The sequence below is a fragment of the Haemorhous mexicanus genome, chromosome 2 (genome assembly GCF_027477595.1).
Source record: "Haemorhous mexicanus isolate bHaeMex1 chromosome 2, bHaeMex1.pri, whole genome shotgun sequence".
Taxonomy (NCBI): Eukaryota; Metazoa; Chordata; class Aves; order Passeriformes; family Fringillidae; genus Haemorhous; species Haemorhous mexicanus.
Window position 1 is genome coordinate 4200987 of NC_082342.1, and position 25675 is coordinate 4226661.

Here is a 25675-nt window from a genome sequence, read left to right on the forward strand (position 1 = left end):
GTGTTCTCCACTGAATTCTGAACGACTCCACAGATACGGGCTGATTTCAAATAGAAACACCCTCCTCTACCATATGTACTTCACAACTTGATTAGAGTCTAGGAAGTGCTTCCTCACACAGTTTCACTGTGGGATTAATGCTACCTGCCTGTTCCTTTAGTGGCTCATAATGCCACTACAAGAGAATCTCATCTTTTATTTGGAACCTTCCTGATACAGGAAATACAGCAAACATTGAAACAATCTGACAGGACTATGCTACGCATTAAAAAAAAAAAAAAAAAAAAAAAAAAAAAAAAAAAAAAAAAAAAAAAACTGAAGTGTATTTTCAGCCTCTGTGCCTGGCCTGGCCAGCCTGTCTTCCCCCCAAAGCCCTGATGCTGCCACTGCCCCAGTGACGCGCGCATTTGAGATTTTCCAAACACTGCCAAAACGCCCGCTTCGGAACGGGCGGTGATGTCAACACCTCGGGTGACCGTTCTTACTCAGGGGTTTCCTTCTGTGTTCATCGCAATCCTCACGAGGATTTATCCTGGCACTCTTGTCAGAGGCAGAGCTTGGAAACAAGCAATTCCCGAGGCGCTGGACACGGAGAATGAAGGGGACGCCCCTCCAGCCCGCCCCGGCCCCCTCAACCCCACGGCGCCGGGGGCGTGGCCTCAGGCGGGCCCCGCCTCAACGCCCACACCCCATTGGCCGGAAGAGGCGGAGCGGGTGGGGCGGCGGGACGCGATTGGTGGGGCGGGGAGAGGGCGGGGCTTCGGTTTCCTCGGCAACGGCGGCGGCGGCGCGGGGGCCCGGCCGGCGCCTCCCGGGCCCAGGTCGGTGTGGGGGACGTGGGGGCCGCACCCGGGGAGGGGGGACCCGGGGCCGGCCTCCCCTGGGGACCCTGTGCTGGCCTCCCCTGGGGATCCTGTTCCGGCTTTCCCGGGGACCCTGTGCCGCTCTGGGAGAGGAGACCCTGTCCTGGCCTGGGAGAAGGGACGCGCGGCCGCTGCCGCGGCAGCTCGAGGCCCTGTGGTGCGGACGGGAGGGAGGGAAGGCCGACCCTGGGAGCTGCGATCCCCCGCACCCGGGAGCTGCGATTTCCCGCACCCAGGCCTTGTCCCGAATTAGGTCCTTGCACCCAGTGTGCCAGAGGCCGAGCCACGCACAGAGCCGAGGTATTTGATTTATTTCTGGTTCTCCGCAGAAAGGGGAGCTGGGTGGCAAATCCACCAGGCCAGCACGGCCACTACCAAAGCTTTTTACTGTTTAATGCCTTTGTTTGCTAACATATATAATGTTCACTGGCTGCAACTCTTATCAGTTAGTATCCTCTCTTCTGTTGGCTAATGACTCTCTTGCTTCCCATGCTAATTACCCTACATGCTCAGTCTTTCCCTCCTTTTGGATCTTAGACCATTGAAATACACCCAGCCCTAACCCTAAACAAGGCAGTTCTACCGAAAAAATTTATTTGTCTTTCTAACACGTGGACATCACTTAGAGCTTGTTTGTTGGCTGCTCTCTATTTCACGGATTAAATCTTTGTTGTTGATTAGGCGTTTGAAAATAGACAAAGATCAGACGTGAAAGAACATTCTTTCTTAAGAAGAAAGCTTAGAGAGGTTGCTGTTAAGCTCCTGGACGAAACTCTGGCTTAAATAATTTTCTGGGATGTCTGATGTATGCTGTATAGCACTGTAGGCAAAATATCAGCTGGCAAAAATGAGGGGAAAAAAAGGCACCTGTGTTAGCTGTAACTGCTGTAACTCTTCACAGATGAGAAAAAACATGAAAATAGGTGCAGGGCAAGAAGTCAAGGGTACGTTTCTTTCCATCTGTGTTCTTAAATAATGACTGTGCCAACTGCTAGGAAATTTTTTTAAAAAACATGGCTCTAATTAAAATGTTGCTGGAAACTGTTGTGTATTTAGGGTTTTGGATTTAAAAGTGAAGCCCTAGAAGTATTTTTAAGGACTTGTACTTCCTCCTGTTTCATTTTAGGAGTGCCTACAATGTATTTTTTTGGCCCTCTAGAATGTATTTTTTTGACCCTCTATTTTTTTTTATCATCTAGAATATATAGATGAAGTTCTTGATTGGATAAGAAAGTAATGTGTGCTGGAGCAAGGTTTTGTCAGGTTAATTTGATAATAAACAGCTTTAATCTGCTCTCTGAGTTGTATATATGTATTAGAAAAGGAGTGGGGCATAAAACAAAGGGAGTTAAAATGAGAGACTTGCTATAACTAACGTTGGGTTTTTTTAACCTGGTAATAATTCTGTGTAGCTGTAATGTAGTTCATGACCAGTCCTGAATCAAAATGCACCAGAGAAAACTCTAAGAAATACATGTATTTAAAAAGGAAAAATCATCCTTTAGCCAGAATGATTACTTGTGTGACTTTATTAAATGCAAAGTTCTGAAATTACTAAAAAGCAGTTAACCATCGTTTTGTAATCAGTTATTGAAGAAGTGTGATCAAAGATTTGTTATTGATGCAGGTTTTTTTACTTTTTCACCCTCCTGCTATGATTTCCTCAGCTTACCTCAGAGTTATCCAGTGCTGTGTGTTTTTAATTTATTAAGGAAAAATAGCCTTCACCACTCCAGAAATCCTCTGACATGAATTAAATACTTTATTATTCAAGGCATCTCAAAGGTTTCAGTTGTCTGATTGCTGAAATTATTTCTAGTGGAAATCATTCAGGGCAGACAAGGGTTATCCTCTTTGCAGAGAGCGTTTAGCCAGGTATTGCAGGGCAACACGTGATGTAAGCTCCTCTGAATGTGCCACTGCCAGGTAACTTCAGCCAGAGTCTGGGCAGCAGCAGAGCTTTGGCATCTCCCTGACGTGTGGGTGAATGTTTTGGTTCTGTTAGATCTATTTTAATCAGTTTCTATTTGTGGTGAACAAAGAGTTCCTAATTTGTACTTGTCAATATTGGCAAAATATTGGCAAAGTAGAGTTTGAATTGAATCAGCAGAGAGTGCTTTATTTAATGCAGGGTTCAGTAAATTATGTAGCAGGTGCTGAAGAGGGGAAATACTGTTTTGTTGTCTGAATGGTGTACTGCTGACAATTTGAGGTAAAGATAATGACCCTCCTTTTGGTTTTGCTCACTTTGGTGGGAGCCCTGGTGGTGCTGCATTGTGCCCCTGTTTGGGCTGCTCAGAGCCCTTTCTGCCCAGTGAATCAAGGGCATTGTGTGATACAGACAGGGCTATAAACAGCCAGTCTACTTTGGTATCAAGGCCTCCTGGCTGTAATCAGCTTACCCTCCATGTGCTTATGTGCAGAGCCAGCCCCTGGGACAGTGTTTGTGTAGGGTCCTGCTCACACCATCGCTGCCAGGTGTGAGGCTGCTCAGCCCCATGCCCACCCTTGGTGCCAGTGCTGCCCTGCATGTAGCACTTTTCCAACATCTCTGATTCCCTGACCAGCAGGTGGTCCCTGTGACTTCCAGCCACAGCCATGGGATTGTTTGACAAGCTGGCAGGATGGCTTGGGCTGAAGAAAAAGGAGGTTCACGTCTTGTGCCTTGGCTTGGACAACAGCGGCAAAACAACGATCATCAATAAACTTAAACCTTCAAATGTAAGTAGCCTGCTTGGTTCACTGCTGAGTGTTTGTTTGATCTGGGTTTGCATGCTGTTACAAAGGGTGTGCCCATGGAAAAGATGTGAAGAGTTTGTGATTTAGCACAGTGGAACAAATCTATTTTAAGATTTTCCAGCTAACTAAAACTAAGGGTAAGCATTCACATGCACATTATTTTCCCCCCACTGTTAACGTGGCACACTTTTGTTAAGATCACCCAATAAGCAAGGCTTTATGATGGCTGAAATCAGGATCTGAAACAGTCACTTAAATCACTTAAATAATTATCACAGGATTGCAGTTACAAGTGATGTTGATTTAGGATTAATACAATTGTACAACAACTTATCATGTTTATTTTAATCTCTTCCTGAAAAATAGTAAGTGCATAAGAGAGAACAAAATAAGAAATAAAAAGAAGGTGGTGTACATTTAAGGGTGACTTCACTATTTTTAAGGCAGAATAATTTTCGAAATAAGTACCATTAATACTTGCAATTCATTCATCCAGTGAAAAGTGTTTGAGGGCACTAGGAGTGCCTAATATTCTGAAAGTAGGATCCTTGTTTCTAGGTATGTTTATGGACTAGAAATAGATGAATTTTGGTAGGCATATTCAAAGCCAAAGGTTGTGCATCTTGGTTATGTGCATCTGGGAAACTGATTTTTGTTGTTTACATTCGGACACAGCTTTTTTTAAAATTATTATTATTAATTTTCACTGACGTTTATCCTATGAGTCCACTGGACATTGTTTAAAATGTGTGACATATTGGTGAGTCTGCTACTCTTCCATTCCTGGCAATTATTCTTCCACTGAAAATTTAGTAGATTTATAAACAAAGACTATAAACTCCTTGCTATATGCTGCCAGTTGTTAGGGAGAAAGGCTACAATGTGTACTAGGCAAATTGTACTTTATGTAATTACTGAAACCTTTTTTGTAGAGGGTTTTTATATCATGCCTTAAGCAGTAAAAGATTCCTAACTACAGTTGAACTCAAACTTGAAGATTTATCAAAATAATGGGCATTAGAGAAGCTCTCGGTGGAATTATATGAGTAGAATAAGTACAGTTTGTTTGTAATGAGAATTTATAGGAGGATAACTTTACATCCAACTTGTTTAAGTCCTACCCTTGCAAGCCATGCCAAATAGTCTAGCATGCAACAAATGTCATTAGATCAAGGTTAATAAAACTGTTCCTTTTTAGTAAGTTCAATGGACAGCTGATTTTGAGCTCTGCGTCAACTCGGTCTTCTTAAGAACTTCTGATTTGCCCCAGGAGCAATATATTAGGGCCTATTTACCCTATAGGGTAAATCCAAATGTTTTTCCATCTGTCTGCAGTTGTTTCTGCTGGACCTGCCTATTCATGGTGTTTGGAATAAGGGGCTCTAGGAGTCTGTGCAAGGATTGCATGTCACTTTCTCAGACAGCTCTGTAATCTATGGGATGTGACCTTTCTTCCTGCTCAATATCGATGCTTCTTAGAGGAGCTATTCTTTTCCACCAACTTAGCTGATAGGTTCCTTGACCAGCTCAGTAGTAAGTCAGTTATCAGACAGATCTCTTAATAGTGCTTTGTGTTTTGGCAGTTCCAGTAGTGTTTATTCCCCAGAAAATACAAAACCCTTGATTCTGAATTACTTTACTTTTCTGGGAACTTTTTTAATATTTCACATTTTGGGGCAAAAATAGATCTGTAATGTATTCCTGTTTTAAATATATTTCTGTATATTCTAATACATTTTCTAATTTTGTTGTAAAATCTGTGCTTTCTTTTCTTCAAAGGCTCAAACTCAGGACATCGTTCCAACAATAGGATTCAGTATAGAGAAATTCAAAACTTCAAGGTAGTACTTTCTTTCTTCATTAGCAGTTATGATTATTACACCATAGTTGGACTTAATGATCTCTTTCAGTGGGTTTGTAACTGCGTATCATGTCTAGTGGTGTAATGACTTCACATTGCAGTTTGTTGAAATGTAGTACCCACGAGACCTAATCATGATCCAGGATTGAGTCTGTTAGAACATAATGTGTGTTTTGTGCTGCTATAAAAGTATTATTTTTTTTTTAAGTTTTTTAGTTTCTTTGCAGTAGCCTGTATAAACATCTGATCCCTGTCTGTTGAGAGTTTCAGAATAGGGCACTGTTACAGACTGGAGGAGAGACAGCTGCTGAGGTGGCAGCCTAAATTCCACTCTCAATCTGGTAACCTAAATTAAGCACTCTCACTGGAGGTACTCTGAACAGATTGCAGTGTAATCTCATTAAATGCAAAAGGATGGCAACAGCATTAGCAATGCAAAGGTGGCAGGAGCAAAGGCCAGGAAACAGAGTAATAAGTCATTAGTTGAATGAAGACTAAGATTTAGATTAAGAATGTCGTGACATGAGGATATTTCAAGGAGGCAGCATCATTTTGTTATTTTGTGCCCTTCACTGGATGTGTTTAGTGTGTGCAGTTAGTCTTCAAACCAAGCAGTATGGCCTAAATGGGTGGGAGATCTGCAAGAAAATTGTTTATTCCTTGATCTGATATAGTGAAAGATTTCATATTTCTCTAAGAGCTTCTACAACTGAGCCTTGTCCCAATAAAGTACATCAGACAAGTTTGGGACTTCACATGTGAGAATGTAAATTTATATTGCTTTTTTTTATTCTGATCCTGTAGTAGGAGAGGTGATGACCTGTAATTACACCATGTAGAATGTTTAAAAAAAAAACAAAACAACCCCTAAAAATTCCACCCCAAAACCTCATACTCTACAGACTGACAAACCCAGAACTCTGTGTCTGGACATGGAGTGGCAAGGATGTCTGGAGAGCTTCCTTTTCCTAACCTCCTTGCTTTGGTGGCCTCCACTTGGGGAGCTACTTGGGGCTACCTAAAAAAGGAGAGCCTAGTTCTGAACTCAATGTTGCCTCTGTAAACATTTTAGGAGCAGATGAGAACTTTTTGCAGTGTCCAGTAAGCCTTGCTGCATGTAGTGTTTGGGTGAAATCTCACAGTGGCAAGGACTGCTCTTTGTAGCTTGGTCATCTGAACTCACCTGCTTTTACCAAAATGTACTTTTTTTTTTTTTTCTTCCCCTAAAGGTGGAATTTATTTAATTTTTTTAAAAAGCCTTTTATTTTGTCCACATTTATATCTGTCTAGGGACAGAATTTAAGACAGGCTATGGTCTTTAAGTCATGGTTCATCTGAATTTCGCTTACTCATAAACAGTATTTGATATTAGCATGATAGCGAGAGAGAGAGAGAGACTAAATGGGAGCTTATTTTGCATTTGATGTAACTTCAAATAATTGGTTTAGTTCTTTTATTCAGATAATAAACACATTTCCCACTGTGAAATATTTCTGTAATAAGGCTGCAAAACTGAGTAGGATTGTTTGAAGGAAATAGTGCAACCAGGGTTCATTTGGGAATTTTTCTCAGTTAATTTGGACTCAAACTGATCTGGCTTTTTTTTTTTTTTGGACAGGGAAAATGGATGTGGTTTGGGTTTTTGTTCTTTTTCCCTGGGCCTCATGCACTTCTTTTCTTTTCAGTTTGTCTTTCACAGTGTTTGATATGTCAGGTCAAGGGAAATACAGAGACCTCTGGGAACACTACTACAAGTAAGCCTATAATTTATTTTAAAGCATTGCTGTTCATATTAACTATTGTGTAGGTTATTTAAACAGAGGTATGGTAATATCTAGTGGTTAGAAGTGATTCAGAGAAGACTTATACCTGGTGTTTGACAGAAGCTTTACTCTGGATAAATAAAACTTTCTATTCTAACAAATGAAAATTTTTATCCGGTGTTACTCTGTGCTTTCACGGACATCTTTGGGGAACATACTAGAGATGAGATTTAAATGTTGAAACCTAAAAACCAATCCTGTAAGAAAGCTCAAGATGAGTTAGGTTTCCAGCTTTTCAGTTCTTCTGTAGGTCAACTACTTAAAACCTGCAAGATATTGGCTGATGGTTGAGATTTTTAAAGGTGAGGGAAATGAACCTAAGAGGATAAGGCACATGTTACTAAGAACCTGAATGAACATTCTTAATGTCATTTATTAAACAGTATATTTTCTGTATTTTATAGCACTCTGGTATTGCCTTCTGGTAATAGATGGACACCATTCTCTTGTTTTGGAGCTTTTAGTGAATCTGTATTATTTATATAATTTCTTTTATATATTTAGTTAACCTTTCTTTGCATTGTCTCATTGCTATTCTGTAATGCCTGATCCTGATCTAGATAACATGAACAATACTAAACCATGCAGAAGTAGCTTGGAGAAGTAGGAGGGATAAATTCTGAAGATTATAATATTGATTAAATATTAATATCAGTTGTGGTAGAGCTTAAATTGTTTTTTAATTGAGGATTAATGCTTCCTCTCCTTCCTGTGCAAATTGTGTTAGCATTGAAAACATTTGGCCAGGAGATCTTCATTGTTCAAGAGTGTTAGATTTGCATTTCAGTAACTGATGCCCTCAGGCTGCTCTCAAAATGCTAGCAGAGTTCTTCATAAGCAAACAATTTTTGTGATTGCTGTATTTAATGCAGTAACTTATCCCTTGTGGGGCATAAATGGCTTTTTCATCTTAACAATAACTCCCTAACAGTAAGGGAGTGTTTTAGGTTATGCTGACAGTGAAATATGCACTTGTATCCTCCTCTGGTCCTGAACAAGTGCACTAGGCACGTATTTAAGATTAACTTCTAAGAATAATATAAAAACAATAATTTCTATTTCTATAACAATTCTATTGTTTTCTATAAAAACAATAATATTAATAAAATAATTATGTGCTGTTCAGTTTATAAAGTTAAGCAAGATTTGATTTTGCAGGAAATCAAATCTGGGCAAGTGTCAAAGTAGTTGCCTTGGAGTCCTTCAAGTCTGGACTTTTCTTCTGTTTAGCTTGAAAGTATCTTCTAGTTCATTCTCTAAGTACATTTATCTTAAATAACCCCAAAGTCATGTTGTGTCCCTATCCCTGATACTTCTTTGTGAAGGTTTTTTTTGATAGGAAATACATGCCAATACTCTTGATTCCTCTGGTAAAATACTCTATGCTCATGAAAATTGTTTAGGCATTTCCAGTTAATATGCAAAAGCTTTATTTACTAAAGGTTCTGTGCACCAGAAAAGAGTGAGCCTTCTCACACAATCTTGGGCTCCTCAGGTTATTTCTGGTTTCCAGCAGGTATAGATCTGTTTCTTATCAAAATACAAAGATAGATGGTGCTGGAGGGTAAAGAATGTATTCATAATGGTGTCTCAGAGAAATGTAAAATGAAGGAAAAGTGATTACATTAAAATATAAAGTAAATATATTTCTGTGGGTGTTTACAACAGCTGAATTATGAATTGGTGAGATTTTATTTGGTTTTCAAAACAAGTTTCAATAAATGGAACATCAAGTCAAAATATCAGTAACATCTTGAAATAATGAGTTGAGTAGCTGCATTTATGTTGTGACTGTGGTCACACTATCAGCAAAATGTCCTAATGATTTGAAATAGTTGAAAGTTTTTACCTGTTATTAAAAAAAAAAAAATCCTGTTTATGCAGGATATGTAAAGGTTAAGATAAACTGCATATGCCTAGCTGTGGACACAGGTTTTGTCTAAAAAGGTATTTGACCTTTCTCTAAATAAATTTAGTACAGGAAATACAGAATTTCTGTAAAGATCTATCTTTATTTGGTTTTTTCCTGCCTGACCACAATGTCAAAATAGCAGTTGGTTACATTTTGAAGTTCATTTTTCAGTCTGGGTAGTAAAACCAAGCTTTTCTAGAAGGTGTGTGGAGACTGAACCTTATAGGGGCAGGAAACAACCTCATGTCTTAAAAAAATATACATGTTACCAAAAGATTGAATTTCAGATATAAGACAGGATTCAAGTGTTAATGGTAAATAACAATGACAAAAATTAGAGGAAAAATCAGGTTTGTTTGGACTTTTTTCTTGGTGTTTCTTCTGAAGCCTTTTCTTATTCACAGAATATTCATTTCTTTGAGAACCTATAATTTGCCTCTTTGCTCTTTTTATGTTATGCAGAGAAGGCCAAGCCATTATTTTTGTCATTGATAGCAGTGACAAATTAAGAATGGTTGTGGCCAAAGAAGAACTTGACACCCTTCTGAATCATCCAGGTGAGGAGGCTTTTTTCCCTTCTGTGTCCATATTTGTTATGTTGCCTTAAGAAAAGCCCTTATCTGACACATTCTGAGTACTTCACAAGTATTTTAACCTTCCATGAATATTAGCACAATAATCTTCCAAAACATGTGGGGATTTTTTTACCTATTCACATTTGGAAATTGGTCACACTTCAGCTTTCTACACTGAGTTGGGTTGGTCTCTTATTAATCAATATAAATCAAAAGTTACATTGTTTTGAGAAAGAATAGACTCTGAGTTAGAAGCTGGAGAGGCTTCTTGTTATGACCAGCAGAGACAAAACTGTCTCTCCCTGTCTGTTTTTTCCATGAAGACAGCTAATTCCTTTAATGTAACATTTAACTTTCTTTTGTCATCTTCATTATAATCTTTTATGCTTTAGCCAGAAATACAAAGGGATAATTACACCAGTCAGTTTCAGTTCCCTATGGAAGAGGATATGAGAGGATTTGTGATCAGGGTCTTGTTTTTAGGGGTTTGGTTTGGGTTTTTTTCACATGAGACTGCACCTGAATTAAGTTCTGATATCAGTCAATTCTTTGCCCTTCCATGTGTCTGTACACAATATGCAATTTTGACTGTCAGTACTTTTGGTAGTTGTTCTGCTTAACCAGAATATTAAACTACATCTAGGAAGTTTAAAAGTGAAATAATCCTGTGATTCCTTAATTATTTATTGAAATGATACAGCCTTAACTTGTGGGAATTCCAAGCTGAAAGTAAGAAAGGAAAAGCTGACTTGCATTTCAAGAAAAACTGTGTGATAGGGACAAATATATTCCCATGTCTTTATTTTCCATGAAGACTGTATACAACACTTTATTTCATCAACAAAGGTGCTGGAGCTGACTGGACTTTCTTATTCTCATGCTCTAATTTCTCATTCAAGGGTATGGGCTACTTCAAATTCAGACACTGAAAAGACAGTGTTACAAAAGTCACAGGGAGGATGAGGTGAGCCAAAGGCTGCAGGTGGATTACACAGAGGCCAGGGCACTTTGTGCCAAGTCAGGAATTAACTGCAGCAGTAAAACCCAATTCTGTTAGTGGAGGGCCAAGGGTGAGAGGTAAAGCTGCTGGAAGAAGTTACTGCTTTAACAGTGGGCAGAAGAATAAAAATGTTTAGACAGAATAGAAGCAAACTTAGGTGGGGCTTTTCATTTAGGCATTAATAGGTCACTAATGCTGACTTAGCAGGTCAGTGCTGTTCAGTTGTTCATGAGTTTGTGTCTTCAAGTTCAAAAGACCAGGCTCTGGCCACTGAGTGCAGTCCTGAGAGCCAAGAGACAGCAGTTGTGAATTGCTGCCATGGAGTGGCTTAGCTCCAACACAGCAACAGTGTCACTGATTTATCAGTTTTGATATATCACATGTAAGAGAACCAAAGAGCTTAAAAAGTTCTTTTAGGATAATGTTCAATAAAAGTAGCTGTTAGGTTTGCTGTATCAGTACTTTTATTTGTATTAGTATTCTACCTTTCTTGCTGCATACCCTACTTTCTCTCAGTCTATGCTTGTGTTTGTGTCATCCTCCTGGAGTGGTTTAAATGTATGTATTTTCCTAAGTTTTAAATGGAATCGAATCAATTCCTGTCTCTGAAAATCTTAGTAGTCCCGCAGTAAAACAGTTCCCTGTCTTTTTGCCAGGCTTTGCCTGAGGGAAAGGGAAGGGAATGTGTCCTGTGAAGCATTAAAGGGTTAGAAGTTGTACTAGCTGGGACTCTTTTGTGAATCAGAGCTATAAATTATTTTTACTTACATTAATGGACAATGCACTCTTCAAATAACAGTTTGTTTAATGATACCTGTATCATATTTTGGTTTTTTACTCAAATTTCATTCTTCAGCACTTTGAAAGATGGTGCCTGTAGATTACCTGGATTAGATGATGACTCTTGGGTCACTTCACCTCCATCACATGCTTCTAAACTAAACTGAAATTCTCGTAAACTTGAAATTCTTTGTGTTAAATTGCACATCACACATCTAGTGTCTGGAATGTTTTTTAATGTGTTAATTCATAACCACTTGCAGCTAGAAAAATTTTGCTTTCCATTAGTAACTGTGAAAATAGTGGGAAGGAAATGATGCATGTTAGGAAATAATATAAATTTCTGTGACCATTACTTTATTTAGTAAATATCTTTGGGTATGCATTATGAGTCTGGGTGGGTAGGTTGTGCCCCTTTCTAATTTTTTAGGAAAACACTGGAAACTCCTTGATTAGCTTGGCTGTTTCCATATGTGATGTCAGCTAATTTATGTGGTCTTAATTTACCCATAACCTGCAACCTGTGGCTACCGGGGTTCATTTAATTATACTGTAAATTACTGTAAAAATTTCAGTCAGGACACTCAATAGCTGTTCAACTATGGAATCAAAACAGATATCTAATTATACTGTGCTTGTATTTTGAGACCTTTGACTTGTTTTTATGGATATCAGAGGACAAAAGGGCTCCAGGAAGGGTAAATTGTTTGTGAAAATTGTGTTTTGATCAGCACTTGCCATCTTTGAATGATTATGAGGAGGTAGTGTTATCTCCACTGATTCTGTGGAAAGGTTTAGTAGGAAGGTGGAAAAGAACATAATTAGGAAAGTTCAAACCATTTCAGCCCTGACAGTTTGTTGGGATTTTGGGGATTTTATCATCCTCCTGCCCATCAGCAGGGGTGGATGGCTTATGTTTGACATTTTAAAATAAATCTTTACCTAGTTTCCTGTGTGAAATAACCTTTTCTTTTTACTATTTTAAAAAGAGCCTGTGTAGCAATTTTCATTGAGGTGGTCATGTGCAAGTTCTTTTCCTGTCAAGCACTGATGGATAGACTAAAATCTAGATTTTCTTTAATCCTGGATATCATTCTTTGTATAAATAATATTAAAAACTTTGAGAGTTAGTCTTGGTGCTGGTAGTGTTCTTGGCAGTGTTGCATCTGTAACATTGAAGAGAATATGTTTTGTTTCCTTTCAATCACTGTATAGTCTTTCGGGGTAATCTGTGAGGTTTAAACTTGTCTTTTTGTAAGTATCCCAGAAATTGCCAGAGTAATTTGTTTGGTCTGTAGTTCTCACTGCAAGCTGAAAGAGATTCTGGAGAAGAAGTCCTTCTAGTGAAGGGAGAATAAAGGATGTCCATATGTGCATTTTTTCCAGTTTTATGAATTCTGTGAAGTAATGGGTGCTTTCCAGGACACTAAAGGATAATTCAGACTACCCTTCTCAGCTATTGTTGTGATGTTATGAATGAACACAAATTATTTTTTCCATCCATTTTATACATTCAGTCCTCACTTAGCAGAGATGGGCAGTATTTGTAGGCAGTGGTTTTATCTCTTGTTCCTCAGCTTCACCAGCAATTCCTATTCCAGCTTGAAGTGTGGGTATAAGGTAGAGGGAGAGGGGGTGGAAGATTCCAAAGCCTGCAAGGAGGTTTGTGAGCATTTTGGAAGCATGTAGTAGAGGCCAGGTGACCCAACAGTGTGTGCATCTTGGTAGGATATAACCTTCAGAGAATTGCAGCTACAGGTGAGCAAAAGACCTTGCTGTGTTGTTTGTACCTTGTCACATGCAGAGATGAATGAGTGCTGCCTCATGTCCTGAGAGTTCTGTCTCTGCTCACGCCTAGACATTAAGCACCGCCGGCTGCCTATTCTCTTCTTTGCTAACAAGATGGACCTCAGGGATGCAGTGTCATCTGTGAAAGTGTCTCAGTTGCTGTCCTTAGAAAACATCAAAGACAAGCCCTGGCATATCTGGTAAAGTTCTCTTTTTCTCTACTTTTATTGGCATTACTTTGTGCATTCCTATTTCAGCCCTGTTGTGTCACTGACTACTGTGTAAAATAAATGGAGTAGATAAAAGACAGATTCCACACACGAAACACTAAATTTAAAACAGGAATATTAAAATATTTATGGTGAAACTTACTTTAAATGTATAATGCATTCATTTAGACTGTGTCTTTAAAGTTTTTACAGCAGAACTGTTAGCCAAGTAATGGAATGGAGGATTTCCACTGAAATCAGAAAGCAGGGTTGATATGAGAACAACAGTTGACATTATATTTTGCTGGGAAATTGAGTAGAATTGTTATCAAAGTGCTCCTGCTAGATTACCTTGCAGGTTTGATAATATCAATAATAAAACCTTTGGAGTTTTTTTTCCACTCTGTAGGTGCTTCAGAAGCTGTTGTTGAAAGGCCATTTAGTAAACTGTTCTCTTCTGTATTCAGAGGGACACTGTACTCTTTGTACCAAGTCATTTTTGAGGGGATTTTTAGTTGTAGGAGCTTGTCTTTTCTTCTTGAAGGATGTAAGCTTTACTTAGTGCTGGTGTTCACAAGGAAAAAACTCTCCTTTTATCAGAAATGCTTTATAGAAGCTAGCTTTTTATCCTGTTAAAGTCCTCAGCTATTATAGATAAAAGTGAAATCAGCAGCTAAATGCTGCTGAAAGCTACAATTTTCATTTTAGGCCCTTTCATGTTAAACTTGATTACCTGGACATTGTTTTTGTCCAGAAATCACACTCATGAATTCCCAGGCTTTTTGGAAGATCGTTTTATAGGGGACTGCAGTTACAGTCCAGATTCACTGCTGTGCTGGTTTTCATAAATTGAAGAATGAAGAGCATTTAAACAGTTATCCCCCAGTGATTCAGAAGATAGATTTACACTGCTCTCAGTGTAGCAGAATGGTTTTATACATTAACAGACACTCCTGGGGTTGCTGTTACAATGAAGTGTGTACACACACATAATTCCCCCTTCCAGTACTCCAGCATTCTCACTGTGTGTATGAACTACATGGAGGACATTTGGGCTTGATCATCTTCAAGATCTTATCCAGCCTAAATGATTCCATGATTCATGGCTGCTGTTGGAGGGAGTAAACATCTTTCACAGCACTGTCTGAGGAGGGAGGTGCTGCAGAACAAGGTGTCTGCATCGTGTGGGAGCTCTCCCAGAGCCCCTCATGTTCTAGGAAAGATTCCTTGTGCCTTGAAACTGGAATTAAAAGAGATCACATCATGAAATGGTGTTTTCCTGTAGGGAAGGTACCCTATATTATTTGAGGAGCAGTCTTCTCCATAGGAAGAAAACTTAAGGAAACTACCTGATGCTACTTTGCAATTATGTAAATTACAAGTTTGGTGATGACTCAACTAAAACTGGTATTTTTACAAAGTTTTTGAAATTTTATTTGTTTCTTTCAGTGCCAGTGATGCTCTTAAAGGAGAAGGATTACAAGAAGGTGTGGATTGGCTCCAAGGTATATCATATGTAATTCTCTTGTTGTATTTTCATTCTGTTAAACTCTTTCATTTTGTAAGGTTTTTTTCTTTATTGTTTCCTTTGTTTTTTTTCTGTCCATTTCTGCTGTCAGATCAAATTACACAGTGAGTACTAAAGCTCTATCTCATACTTGCCTTTCATTTATGTCCTTAATGTACACAAAACATCATGTGGGCTTCCCTGACCAGAGTGTGTATTATGAAATACTAATGCACACTTTTGCAAACAGTAGCACTTTCATTTAAACAATACCAGCTCCCACACTTCAATTTCTTATTGTGGTAGTTCAGTTTCTTCTTTAATTTATTCTTAATGTCCTGTCCCTGTTTTACATAACTTAATGTTATGTATCAAGAAATGGTGAAAGAAAATAAGCCAAGTACACAGATAAATACACTGGTTTTAATTATACACCTTCAGCTCTTTAATCCAGAGCCAAAAGAAGAAATTCTTACACCATAACAATTATAGGACATGCAGACACTCATAACTGCATGGAAAATATCAGATCCAGCTTGGATGATGTCTGACATCCAGCATCCTTAATTATAAACTTGATACAGATGTTGTGTAATTACAAACTCGGTACAGATGTTGTGTCTCCTTCTGTTGTGTGTTGGTAAGGCTCTGGTCTCTCTTGTCCTCCTGCTCAATGTTAGATTAGTCAAGTGTGGCATAGTTTTGGCAGACTGATCCCAGTTTTAGCTCCCTGGCTGGCGTTGCTTGTGCCGTGAAGTGCTTGGGGTGGCGCGGGCTCAGCTGACTGCAGCACCCGCCTGTGCTGTGCCCCGCCGGCCGCCGGGTGTCAGCGCTGGCCCGGGGACAGAGCCTCCTTCCACAAGGGTAACAGCCAGCTCTGGCCCGGGTTTACCCATCCCCACTCTTCTGGGGACACCAGGCTGTCCTTTCTACTTAGGCTCGTCCTGCTGGCTTGAAAAAGATGGTTTGTTTTACCCAGTTATTGTAGAGTACAAAAACATTTGGTGATGTTTTTGTTTCAGAGGGAGAGCTGCTCGCCAAAAATAGTCTTTAGAAAGAGATTTACTGCCCTACAGAAGAGCAGTGATGTATCCTCCACCAGCTAAAATAATTCTGGAGTGGGGAACCAGGATTTTGGTATCAGGTTTACTCCTCTTCTGTATCCTATCATCAGAGAGACAGATTCCAAATCATAATTTTTACTAATTTCAGGCACAGTTCTGGCTTAGTAATGTTTTCTTGCTATGTTCAGAGTCTCCACTTCTCTTGGAAGAACCTTTAGAGTTTCAATCCAAATTTTAGGTTTTTACATAGCTTCATGCTACTGAAAAGGATCTCAAATGCTTGTGTAAATATTTTCTGACAAAGTATTTAGATTATAGATGTAGATTTTTTTTAAGCACAGCAAGCAGATGCTTCTCCTGTCACTCACATAGCTCTTACAGCTATTCATTTCTTATGGAGTGTTGAACTCCATAATTTTCTGAGCTGAAAATCCTTATGAGGGGGCTCTATCTGAAAATTTCCTTCAAGTCACTGGTTCAGTGAACGCAAAAGCTCAAGAGGGGATGAGTTTAAATGGTACTGTTAAACTAAGCACATGTAGTTTGGCAATTTTATGTTTAAAGGCTGAATACTTAGATATTTCTAGGAGAAATTTTTACTCTTGATTCTCCTCATTCCTAGAGCACCAGATGGAAATATTTGGAACAAATCTGTAGTTATGGTAGTCCCTAAATCACAGCCAGGGGATGCCATAAAATTCAATGGACGAAATTACATTGGGGAATGAGTACACAGTTCTTGTCAGCAACCAAGCTTTTCTTACTTACCCCTTCCAGACCCATTTCACAGTTGGGGTGGCAGAGGCAGAAAGTTTTGTGGGTTTTTTTCCCTAGTGAAGGCTGGGTTTGCTATTTCCCTATTTTTAATGGGGTTGCTTTTGCGACAGCACATCCTCCATAGGGTGAAACAAACCTGCCTCACAGCATTCCCCCTGAGTGGGAGAGATTGTGCTGATTTCCACATTTTGTAATGGGATGCTGGCTGCTTTTGGTAACCAAGAAAATGTTTGAAGTGAGTTGAGAAGTGGCAATCAGGAAGCAATATGGAGAAGTGTGGCTACAGACTGCAAAGTTTTCATGTGAGTTATTAGAAACCAAACTAAATCTTTTGCTGTTGGGCGGTTCATGTCTGTTAGCTGGAAGCCAAAATGCCTAAAAGGAATTGAAATGCATACTTCATAAAACAAACATCCAGGTCTTATGGTCATCAAAGTGATCTTATAAGCCTGTATTAGGTGGAAGAGTCCCAGTTAAATTTCCAAGATTTGAGGGAAAAAACTTGGGTGTAAGTTTCAAAGTGGATGAGAGAGCAAGTTGAAAACAAACTCTGCATTGTCCCCCATTCTTGTAACTACACCAAAATATTTAGATCTATTTTATGTTTTCAAAAAGCAAAATGCAGCAAGAATTCATCTTGTGCTAACACTAGATGTTTCTTTTTATTAACAGGTCAGATGCAAGCAATGAAGACATGAGAGATAAATAAAGGCTCTATGGGGTTCTTTTACACCCTTTGTCAGTAGGTGAAGAACGTGTTCCTTGGAAAGGAAGAATGATTTGAAGAAGATGAACAGTTCAGCTAAAATATCCTGTATTGACCTTTTTCAGTTTAGTATCTCTTCCCGAAAAACTGAATGTAGACAACTTAGCACCTCAGGTATGCACACTGATGAATTAAATTGAATCTTGTGACTGGAGAGCATGTACTGAAAAAAAGAAATTTGTGTTAACAATAAACATCTGCATTCATTTGAGGTTTAGGTGATAATTAGCCATCAGTAAATACCCCTCTGTTATTTGGGGGGATGCCTTTTGAGCAAATGGGAATATTTATTTTCCAGAGAAAGAATAATCAGCACTTCCTGAAATCCATCTATATAAGATACCTACTGATTTTAGATGCCCAGGTTTAGGCATTACTGCCACTTATTTTATATTAAAGTTTGATGTTGGGTTTTTATTATCCATCTCTAATATACTTCTATAAGAGTATTTTGATTAAAGATATAAGGATTCAAGTGCTCAGTATATTTGTTATAGATGATTGCAGATGTTTTTAAGAAATTGCTTTTAATGAAATGTTATTAATTGTTTTTTGTGATTATACCATGGTTATATTTGCATTCCCATCAATAAAACTTCAAATACATGACATGCCCTGATTGGGTTTTTTAACTTCAATATGCTCATTAATTGTCTTTACATTCTAGAGATTTTTGCTTTTCTATTCACTTCATTTGGAATTTTTTTATCCATATTCAAGTGGATACAGCACTGTAAATGTAATAAAATGGTATCTCTGTTGCCAAGGGATTTTTTTATTAATTGCATATGTTTTTTACACTACCTAATCCACTAGACTTCTCTTCCAGATACTTAAGGAGCATATGAATCACAGGATGGGTCAGACTGGAAGAGACCTGAGTGGGGTCATCTGGCCCAACCTCCCTGCTCAGGCAGGACAATCCCGGAGCACATGGGACAGGATTGCATCCAGGTGGTTCTGGAATATCCCCAAGGAGGGGGACTCCACAGCCTCTCTGGACAATCTGTCCTAGTGCCTGGTCTCTGCACAGGAAAGCTCTTCTCATGTCCGGGTGGAACTTCCTGTGCATCAGTTTCTTGCAAGTTGTTCGAAAACACAATTAAGGGAAAGCTCACTGGTTTACTAGATCAATATTATGCAATGTCTTATATATTTATCTTGTGTGTAAAGACTGTTTTACTTCCAAAAATAAATTTAATAAACTTTCTGGCTCCAAAGTGTACTATAGGTAAAAAATTAAGAACTTTATTTTTTTCTGCCACTTCAGGAAAGAGCAGACTGACCCTGGCAGTGCTGAAGACTCAATTTAACTCAGTGATTACCTGATCCCTGTGGGATTTGTAATATGCAGCTCTTGCAAAAGCTTCCCCCCACACCCATTAGCATATAAAACACACAAATGTTCTGTCAGCATGCATTCTAGGCCTCACCTCATAGAAGAGTATTTGGAGCAAAGGGAGCTGAAATGGGAGAACAGTGTCATGTACTCTCGGTTATTAAACAGTTACATTTAACTCCCCTGCTTTGCTGGAAGAAAATCTGACTCTAAGAAATCTTTCTTTACAGGATGCTGTGGTTCTTACACTTCAGTTTGTCATGGAAGTATTTCCATGTCTCTTTTGTGACACTGTTGGCCTTTTGTCAACTCTGAATCTAAGTATCTCTACAAAAATCAAATACAAAGGAGGAACAGTAATATATCATTCTGAAAAGTTTTCCGCTGAATCATGGGCAGATAATTTTTGGGTTTACTTTGCTTTGGATAATATAGTAATTAAAATAATGGGTTGGAAGGGACCTTAAAGATCATTGAGTTCCAGCCCCTGCCTTGCTTGGACAAGGGACACCTTCCACCAGACCAGATTGCTCAGAGCTCCATCCAGCCTGGCCTTGAACAATTCCAGTTTTGTGGGAACAGCACAAACTCCTTGGGCAATCACTGCCAGTGCCTCACCACACTGTCCATATAGAATTTCTTCTTCATATCTAATCTAAAACTATTCTCTTGAAAGTAATACTTGTACAACTGTTTTGCTGTGTGTAAGTATTTTGTAATTATTCTGGATCATTTATATGTCATATTTAAATGAAACATTTAGTTTTAAGCTAACAGTTTCTTTTCTACCAAAGAAAATTTAAGTTCTTACATAGAATCTGTCTGCATTTCTGACTTCCTTGAATGGTATGGATCTTGATGGTTTTCGGATTTTTTGTTTGTTTTGTTTGTTTGTTTTAAATTACATTAAGCACTATGTTTATCCTGTGGGTTGCCTTTACTGTCATGGGAAGCTTTTTGAACCTACTGCTTTGTTCTTCCATCTGCAAATCCAAGGGAAACACTCTAATTTTTTTTTTTTCCTCTCTAATGTGGTTAGGAAGTGCTTTTTGAAAACAGCAGTTAGTTCTGTACTTATATTATTGTTGCCCTTCTTGATTTTTTGGTGATTGATTTTGTTCTGCAACATCTCTTTCTGTTCCTCCCTTATGGGGCCAACTGGGGCCAGTGGTCTGAATGAAGACCTCTTGGAAGGAATGGAAATAGGAAGAGGTCTATTAAAAAAAATGCTGATTTTTTATTCCCCCACCCCTTATTACTGCTTCAACCATTAGTTATGTCTTACTTTTAGAACATTTGTGAACATAAAATCTCCTGGGGGCATCTCTGTATGTTCACCTCTCCTTCCCACCTTGGTGTACAGACATAAGTCACTAACATCTACAGGTGCTGGAGCCCTGAGTTGCTCTAAAAATGTTGAATTTTGTACAAGGATCATATATTGCACAAGATCCTCAGGTATCTGTGCAGAAAGACTACTTTGGAGTTGGTTTTTGTGGCTATCAGACGTCCATGCTATTCTCCCATTACATTTAGGATGTTAAAGTAACGAATGACTTCTGTCCTTGGTGCTCCAAGATAGTTTGCATTGACAAGTTCTTTGTGCCTGAGGAACAAAGCAGACAAGGGAATATTCTTTTTTTTTAATCCGTGTTACTGCAGGTGTGTGCATTAAGTGGTAACTTGAAGGGCAGTAGAGTGACCAAAAGAGACTCAGGGAATTTGGTCTTTATACCCCACTCAGTGTTTTGTGCTGTTGCTTCTATGCACGCTGCCCACCTACATTTTTAATGATTTCCTTTAAATATTCCTGGTCAGGCTTAAGACTAGCATTTTCAGCTGAAATATGGTGCAGTTGTTTTCATACACAAAGTGTTGCCTTCTAGGTCTCTTTACTGAGGAGGGGGCTATTGGGTAAATGTGTAAATCCTGATTTTCCTAGCTGTGCCTCTCTAGTGCTGAGAGCACCAGTCCATGGGAACCTTGTGTTTAACTACTGCTTGCAGCTGTGCTGAAAGCCTGCATGGCCTCAACACTCCTGGGCAATTTCACATGAAGCAAGTGCAGTTCTAAGTGTGAGGATGTAAATGTAATGGAGCTTCCTTTTAATCTCAGCCCTCTAACTGTAATTTCCTTGGGGTGTTTTATTTACTAATATGAAAGATAAGCTGCTGTAAAAGACCAGACATAACAGCTCAGCTTAGTTGTCTGCAGACAGATATTCTGATGTGGTAATACAAGGAATGGTAACGTTGAACTTCAGAGCTTCTATAAAACAGCTGTGCAACTGTTTTGGAAAGCAGCTTATCTCTTAGGAGCTTTAAGTAAGAAATATCATTTTGTTTGTAGTAAGAAGTAAAATAATGCTGATTCTAAATGCTTGTCCTTAAAAGCAAACTTTTATTAAGCTAAGAAATGGTGTTTAATCTCAAAAGGAATAGGGCTGGGGGGAGTTTTTTTTTTTAAGTTTGACTTGGTTTTTAAAGTTTTACTTGGTTGGAAAATCACTCTTTTTATCATTAATTCCTGTCATCCTTTTTTTTTTTTGTTGTTGTTCTTTCTGTCCTGCCTCCTTCCCGTTTTACAGAAATCCTTACAAATCTTGATCCTCAACTTTTTAGTCTGCTTCTTTTAAATTTAGCTGAGTATTCTGCTACTGCAACTTTGCAGCTCCCTTCCCTGTTGTTTTGGTTTTGGGTGGGTTTTTTTGAGTAACGAAATAGATAATGAGAGAAGGTCACAGAAGACAGCACTAAAAAAGCAAAAAAGGATACTACCAAGAAAGTCTCCAACTCTCCTCTTTCAGAAGGATCAGGAAAGTTTGCTTTCAAAGGTTAATTTTATATGCCCTGATCCCTTTTTATTATTTTTCACTGCTTAAATTTAAAAATGCGCTGTTACTATGCAAAACTAATACTGTGTGGAATAGCTAATCAGAGTTCAGAGCTTTAAATGCTCTCTTGTAACAAATGCCAAGTGTTTTTAGTAATATTTTGTAACCATCCTTTAGTTCAAGGCTCTGTAGCTCCTGTCACAGTAAGTTACATCAGGGAAGCATCTGTGTTTGTGTGAACCAGCACTTTGTAATTAATTTGCCACTGTTCAGCCAGTTGGATTTACCACTTAATTGGTTGAATTTTCCTGGCCATATGAAATTCTTGCTCTCACAAGTACAGCATGTACGTGATAATGTACTGTTCTCCTTCAGTGCATGTCAGGATCTCACCATGCAAATCTGCCGTGTTTGCTTTTCCCACTCTCCTAATGACAGCATGAAACCCCCTCCCACTACTGTTTTTCAAAATAAATCCTTGAAATGAAAGCTAGGCTCCTAATGTCTGTCTACCATTAAATGATCTTGTGTTCTCCAAACTGTTTCCCAGGAGATGAACTTAATTGTATTACAATCATATTACTCAGGCACCAGCTCGAAAGGGGTTGTTTGTAATTTCTCTGGGATTCAGGGAGCACCTTTGAAGAACAGAGTAACTTGTGTAGTAAAGGAAGTGTAAATTTAGCAACTTCATGCTAGGCAGTCTTTTGGCAAACAACATTGTCTTTGAAGACCAGTAAGTAGATTGAAGGCCTAGCAAAATAGTTACTGAACCAAATTTAGTTTGCTGAAGAGTTGCCTAATATTTTCAATAAGGGGAAGAAAAGACACTAAGGAAATATTTAAAAAATCGAGAAAATTGGGATGTCTGGAGGAAATTTCTTTGGGCTGGAGTCATGCTAGTGAATAATAAAGAAACTTAAGCCTCATGAGGCTCAGTGAGGTGACCATGATAAATGATTGAAGTGGATGCTTGGCAATACAGACTAATGAGAGCAGCCCCATCAAACTGCTTTTACAGAGCAAAGAGAGCTGGTGCTGAGAGCCTGATGTCCTAATCTGTGTGGCCTCAGTTTCCCTCAGCCTTTCCAAGGGCTTCTCTGTCCTTGGAGCATGCTGTGCATTCTTGACTTTGAGGTGTAGTTTCATCCAAAAAGAAATCAGTTTGTGACCTCCCAGCCAACTCTGCCATGTAAACAAAGGCACTTCTAGTTGGGATTATCTTTAAAATACCCTCCTGACCTGAATTAATGCATAAGTGGAGGCATGCCTGTACAAACCTAAGAGGGAAACAATCCCAAAGTTTTCAAAGCATGGCGTTGGAACCATGTGAAAGAATAGCAGAACTTGGCAACAGGTCTCCACAAGCCAAGGTTCCCCAGGAATAATGCATGTGAAATATTTAGGGAAAATAAAAGTTTGTAGTGTACTTCACTTCGAACTGGGAAAGTTTAGTTCACAAATACAGGATATGACCATTGGACAGCGATTAAGGGGTAACACTTCCAGCTTGAAGGAAATGGCATAATGTCACTTGTGAAAAAACAGGCAGTCATGAGTAAATAATGAATAGCAAAATTTTTATGTCAATAATAAAAGAGTTGTCTGTCAGGCATCACTGCTGTTCTTGCCATTTTCTGTATTTATGATCACACAGGTTTAAAGGTGTTACTAGGAAAAGAATTTGGCAATCTTTTTTTTTTTGCTTAAACTATCACTCTGTAAGTAAATCTCTCTTTGTTTTAAGCTTATCAACCAACATTTATTGGCACAAAGTGAAAAGGAAAAAAAGTGTCTAAAAATTGGTGTAATGAGTAACAAATGGAATCAATGAACCAGAAAGTGGAATATTGCTAGTGATAGCAATATTCCAAGGATTTTGTTCATCATGTATTACATCATCAGTGGGTTACATGAAAGCATCTGGGACCCAATTTAACATTTCTGTCTCTGAGGTGATATTGGCCAGTCATTAATTCTTGCTTTAGAGAAGTAAGGGCTGGTGAAGGGTTTCTTTTCAAGGGTGGAATGTTTCTGCTGGGAAAGTTGCTGCTTTTCTCTTGTAATACTTGGTTTTATTCCCTCTTCAGCTCCATTTTTTGAGGTGGTCTTTTACATCCTTAGGTAGTTTTTGACAGGGAAGTGTTACTATGTTTTGAGATGCCTAGAACCTATGCATAATTGTTTTCTAGGTCCTCTACTGAGCTTTAAATCTAGAGCAAGTTAATGCTCTAAAAAAAATTTGACAGCGGTTTCAGAACAGGCTAAATTGATCTATAAACTAATCCAATCTATGATTAGAAAGAATTGCTGTATTTTGCAGTTAAGTTTTGAGTCTTACTATTTCCTTCATTGGTACCATTATAAAATAAGATCAATCACTATTATGTTAGAAAGCAATTGTAGAACAGCCACTTCAATGCTGATTTACCACTATTATTATAGGTACATATAGTATAATAAAGCTGTGTTGTAGCTTTACAGTTCCTGGAAAGTAAAAGACATATAGGCAAAATCAAGTCATTCAGGTTGTAGGAATAATTTTAAGTACCAAATTTCCTTTTCACCCATTCCATAAATGTTAAAGTACTACTTTTTTCTCTGTCTACTCTGTCATGCAATGATTTAAAAAAGCATTAAAACCCCCTCTTTTTGTGGGTGATAAGTCTCATGCTTTCCTTGAGGTGTATGTTCTGTCATCATGTCAGGTAATGCATTTAAGTCCTTAATTTATGCAGAATACAAACCGTGTGTGTGATTTCTTAAAGGCTGTAGCAATGCCTGAGCTGTGAAGTGAATGACAGGTGATCTGATAGAGGCATCAGACTAAATAGGAATACTTCAATCAGTTCCTAATATAAAGACAAAATGACAGCTTTATCCAGAGAATTGATTTACCACAGAGATAATGTGGGCCTTTTTATTTTCAGCAGCAGTTCAGCACACCCTGAAAATTGGAAAACATGGAGTACCTCTACTGTTTATGAACTACACTAAGTGCATTCCCTAAATACCATCTTCCATTGTAGAGAAACCCCCTTTAGTCTTCTTAGTCATATTTTATTGGACTAGAGATGTGCATTAAATACAGAAAATATTTCTAAATAACAACATCAGATAAAAAGACTGTTGCAGGCTCATAACCCCATTAGCCTGACCTTTCCTTGTGATGGCACTTACTTTGTTGAAAAAGCTTTTCTGCCTTGCCTTTACTAACAATCAATGCTTGAGTGAGGAAACATGGATTACTCAGAATTTTTGTTCTGGGGAATTAAAAGAAATCTTTCCTCTATTAAAGGTTTTGTTGTGTTGGGCTTAAAAATAAAAAGAAAAAATAAAACCCACAAAACAAATGAGAGTGTGGGGGGTCAATTATGCTGTTACTTACCCAGCTAACCAGGCAAAGTCTGATCAATGGTAACTTGAATTCTTACAAACTTGGCCTTTGAGATTTCTTTCTTACCCTTTTTCTGTGTGTTACACAGACTGTTTATTGTTATGTGGAACTTGTGTGCCAAGAATTAGACTCTTTTTCTGTTTGTTCTGTAATAAGATTGAAGTATTTTCTCCCTGTTTGGAATAAGTCATGGATATAATCTGCATACATAAGAAAAGATCTCTTCTTTGCTTTCTCTCTCTCTCTCTTTTTTTTTTTCTTTTTTTTTTTAATTTCTTACCGGGAGCTTAAATGGAGAGGAAAATAAGTTGTCCATGAAACCAGATGGGATTCTGCAACATTAGCAGCCAAAAGCTTTTATGATTCTGTTTGCCTCAATCCATAAGAATTCTCCTTGTTAGAGACTGGTATACTTAGAGTCATTTCTATATACAGAATATTT

At 38.4% G+C, this 25675-nt stretch overlaps 1 protein-coding gene across 4 annotated transcripts; it reads left to right on the forward strand.

The window, feature by feature from the left end:
• The first annotated feature begins 724 nt into the window (after positions 1-724).
• ARL6 (ADP ribosylation factor like GTPase 6) lies at positions 725-18889 on the forward strand. 4 transcript variants are annotated; one of them, XM_059871856.1, is made up of 8 exons: positions 725-821; positions 3434-3584; positions 5382-5443; positions 7149-7217; positions 9661-9755; positions 13412-13541; positions 15000-15055; positions 17571-18889. In XM_059871856.1, exons 2-8 carry the CDS (start codon positions 3462-3464, stop codon positions 17594-17596), a joined length of 561 nt encoding a protein of 186 aa, XP_059727839.1. In that variant the 5' UTR covers positions 725-821; positions 3434-3461; the 3' UTR covers positions 17597-18889. The 4 variants fall into 4 exon arrangements, with proteins under 4 accessions (XP_059727839.1, XP_059727846.1, XP_059727820.1 ...); XM_059871863.1 differs by having other exon boundaries at positions 778-821; positions 3431-3584; XM_059871837.1 differs by lacking the exon at positions 725-821 and adding an exon at positions 837-1163 and having other exon boundaries at positions 3431-3584.
• Positions 18890-25675: the final 6786 nt, after the last annotated feature.

Coding starts and splice junctions, on each gene's coding strand:
- ARL6 (XM_059871856.1), top strand. CDS start 3,462: ATGGGATTGTTTGACAAGCTGGCAGGATGGCTTGGGCTGAAGAAAAAG. Junction 5,444..7,148: donor GAGAAATTCAAAACTTCAAG/GTAGTACTTTCT, acceptor TTTTCTTTTCAG/TTTGTCTTTCACAGTGTTTG. Junction 15,056..17,570: donor AGGTGTGGATTGGCTCCAAG/GTATATCATATG, acceptor TTTTATTAACAG/GTCAGATGCAAGCAATGAAG.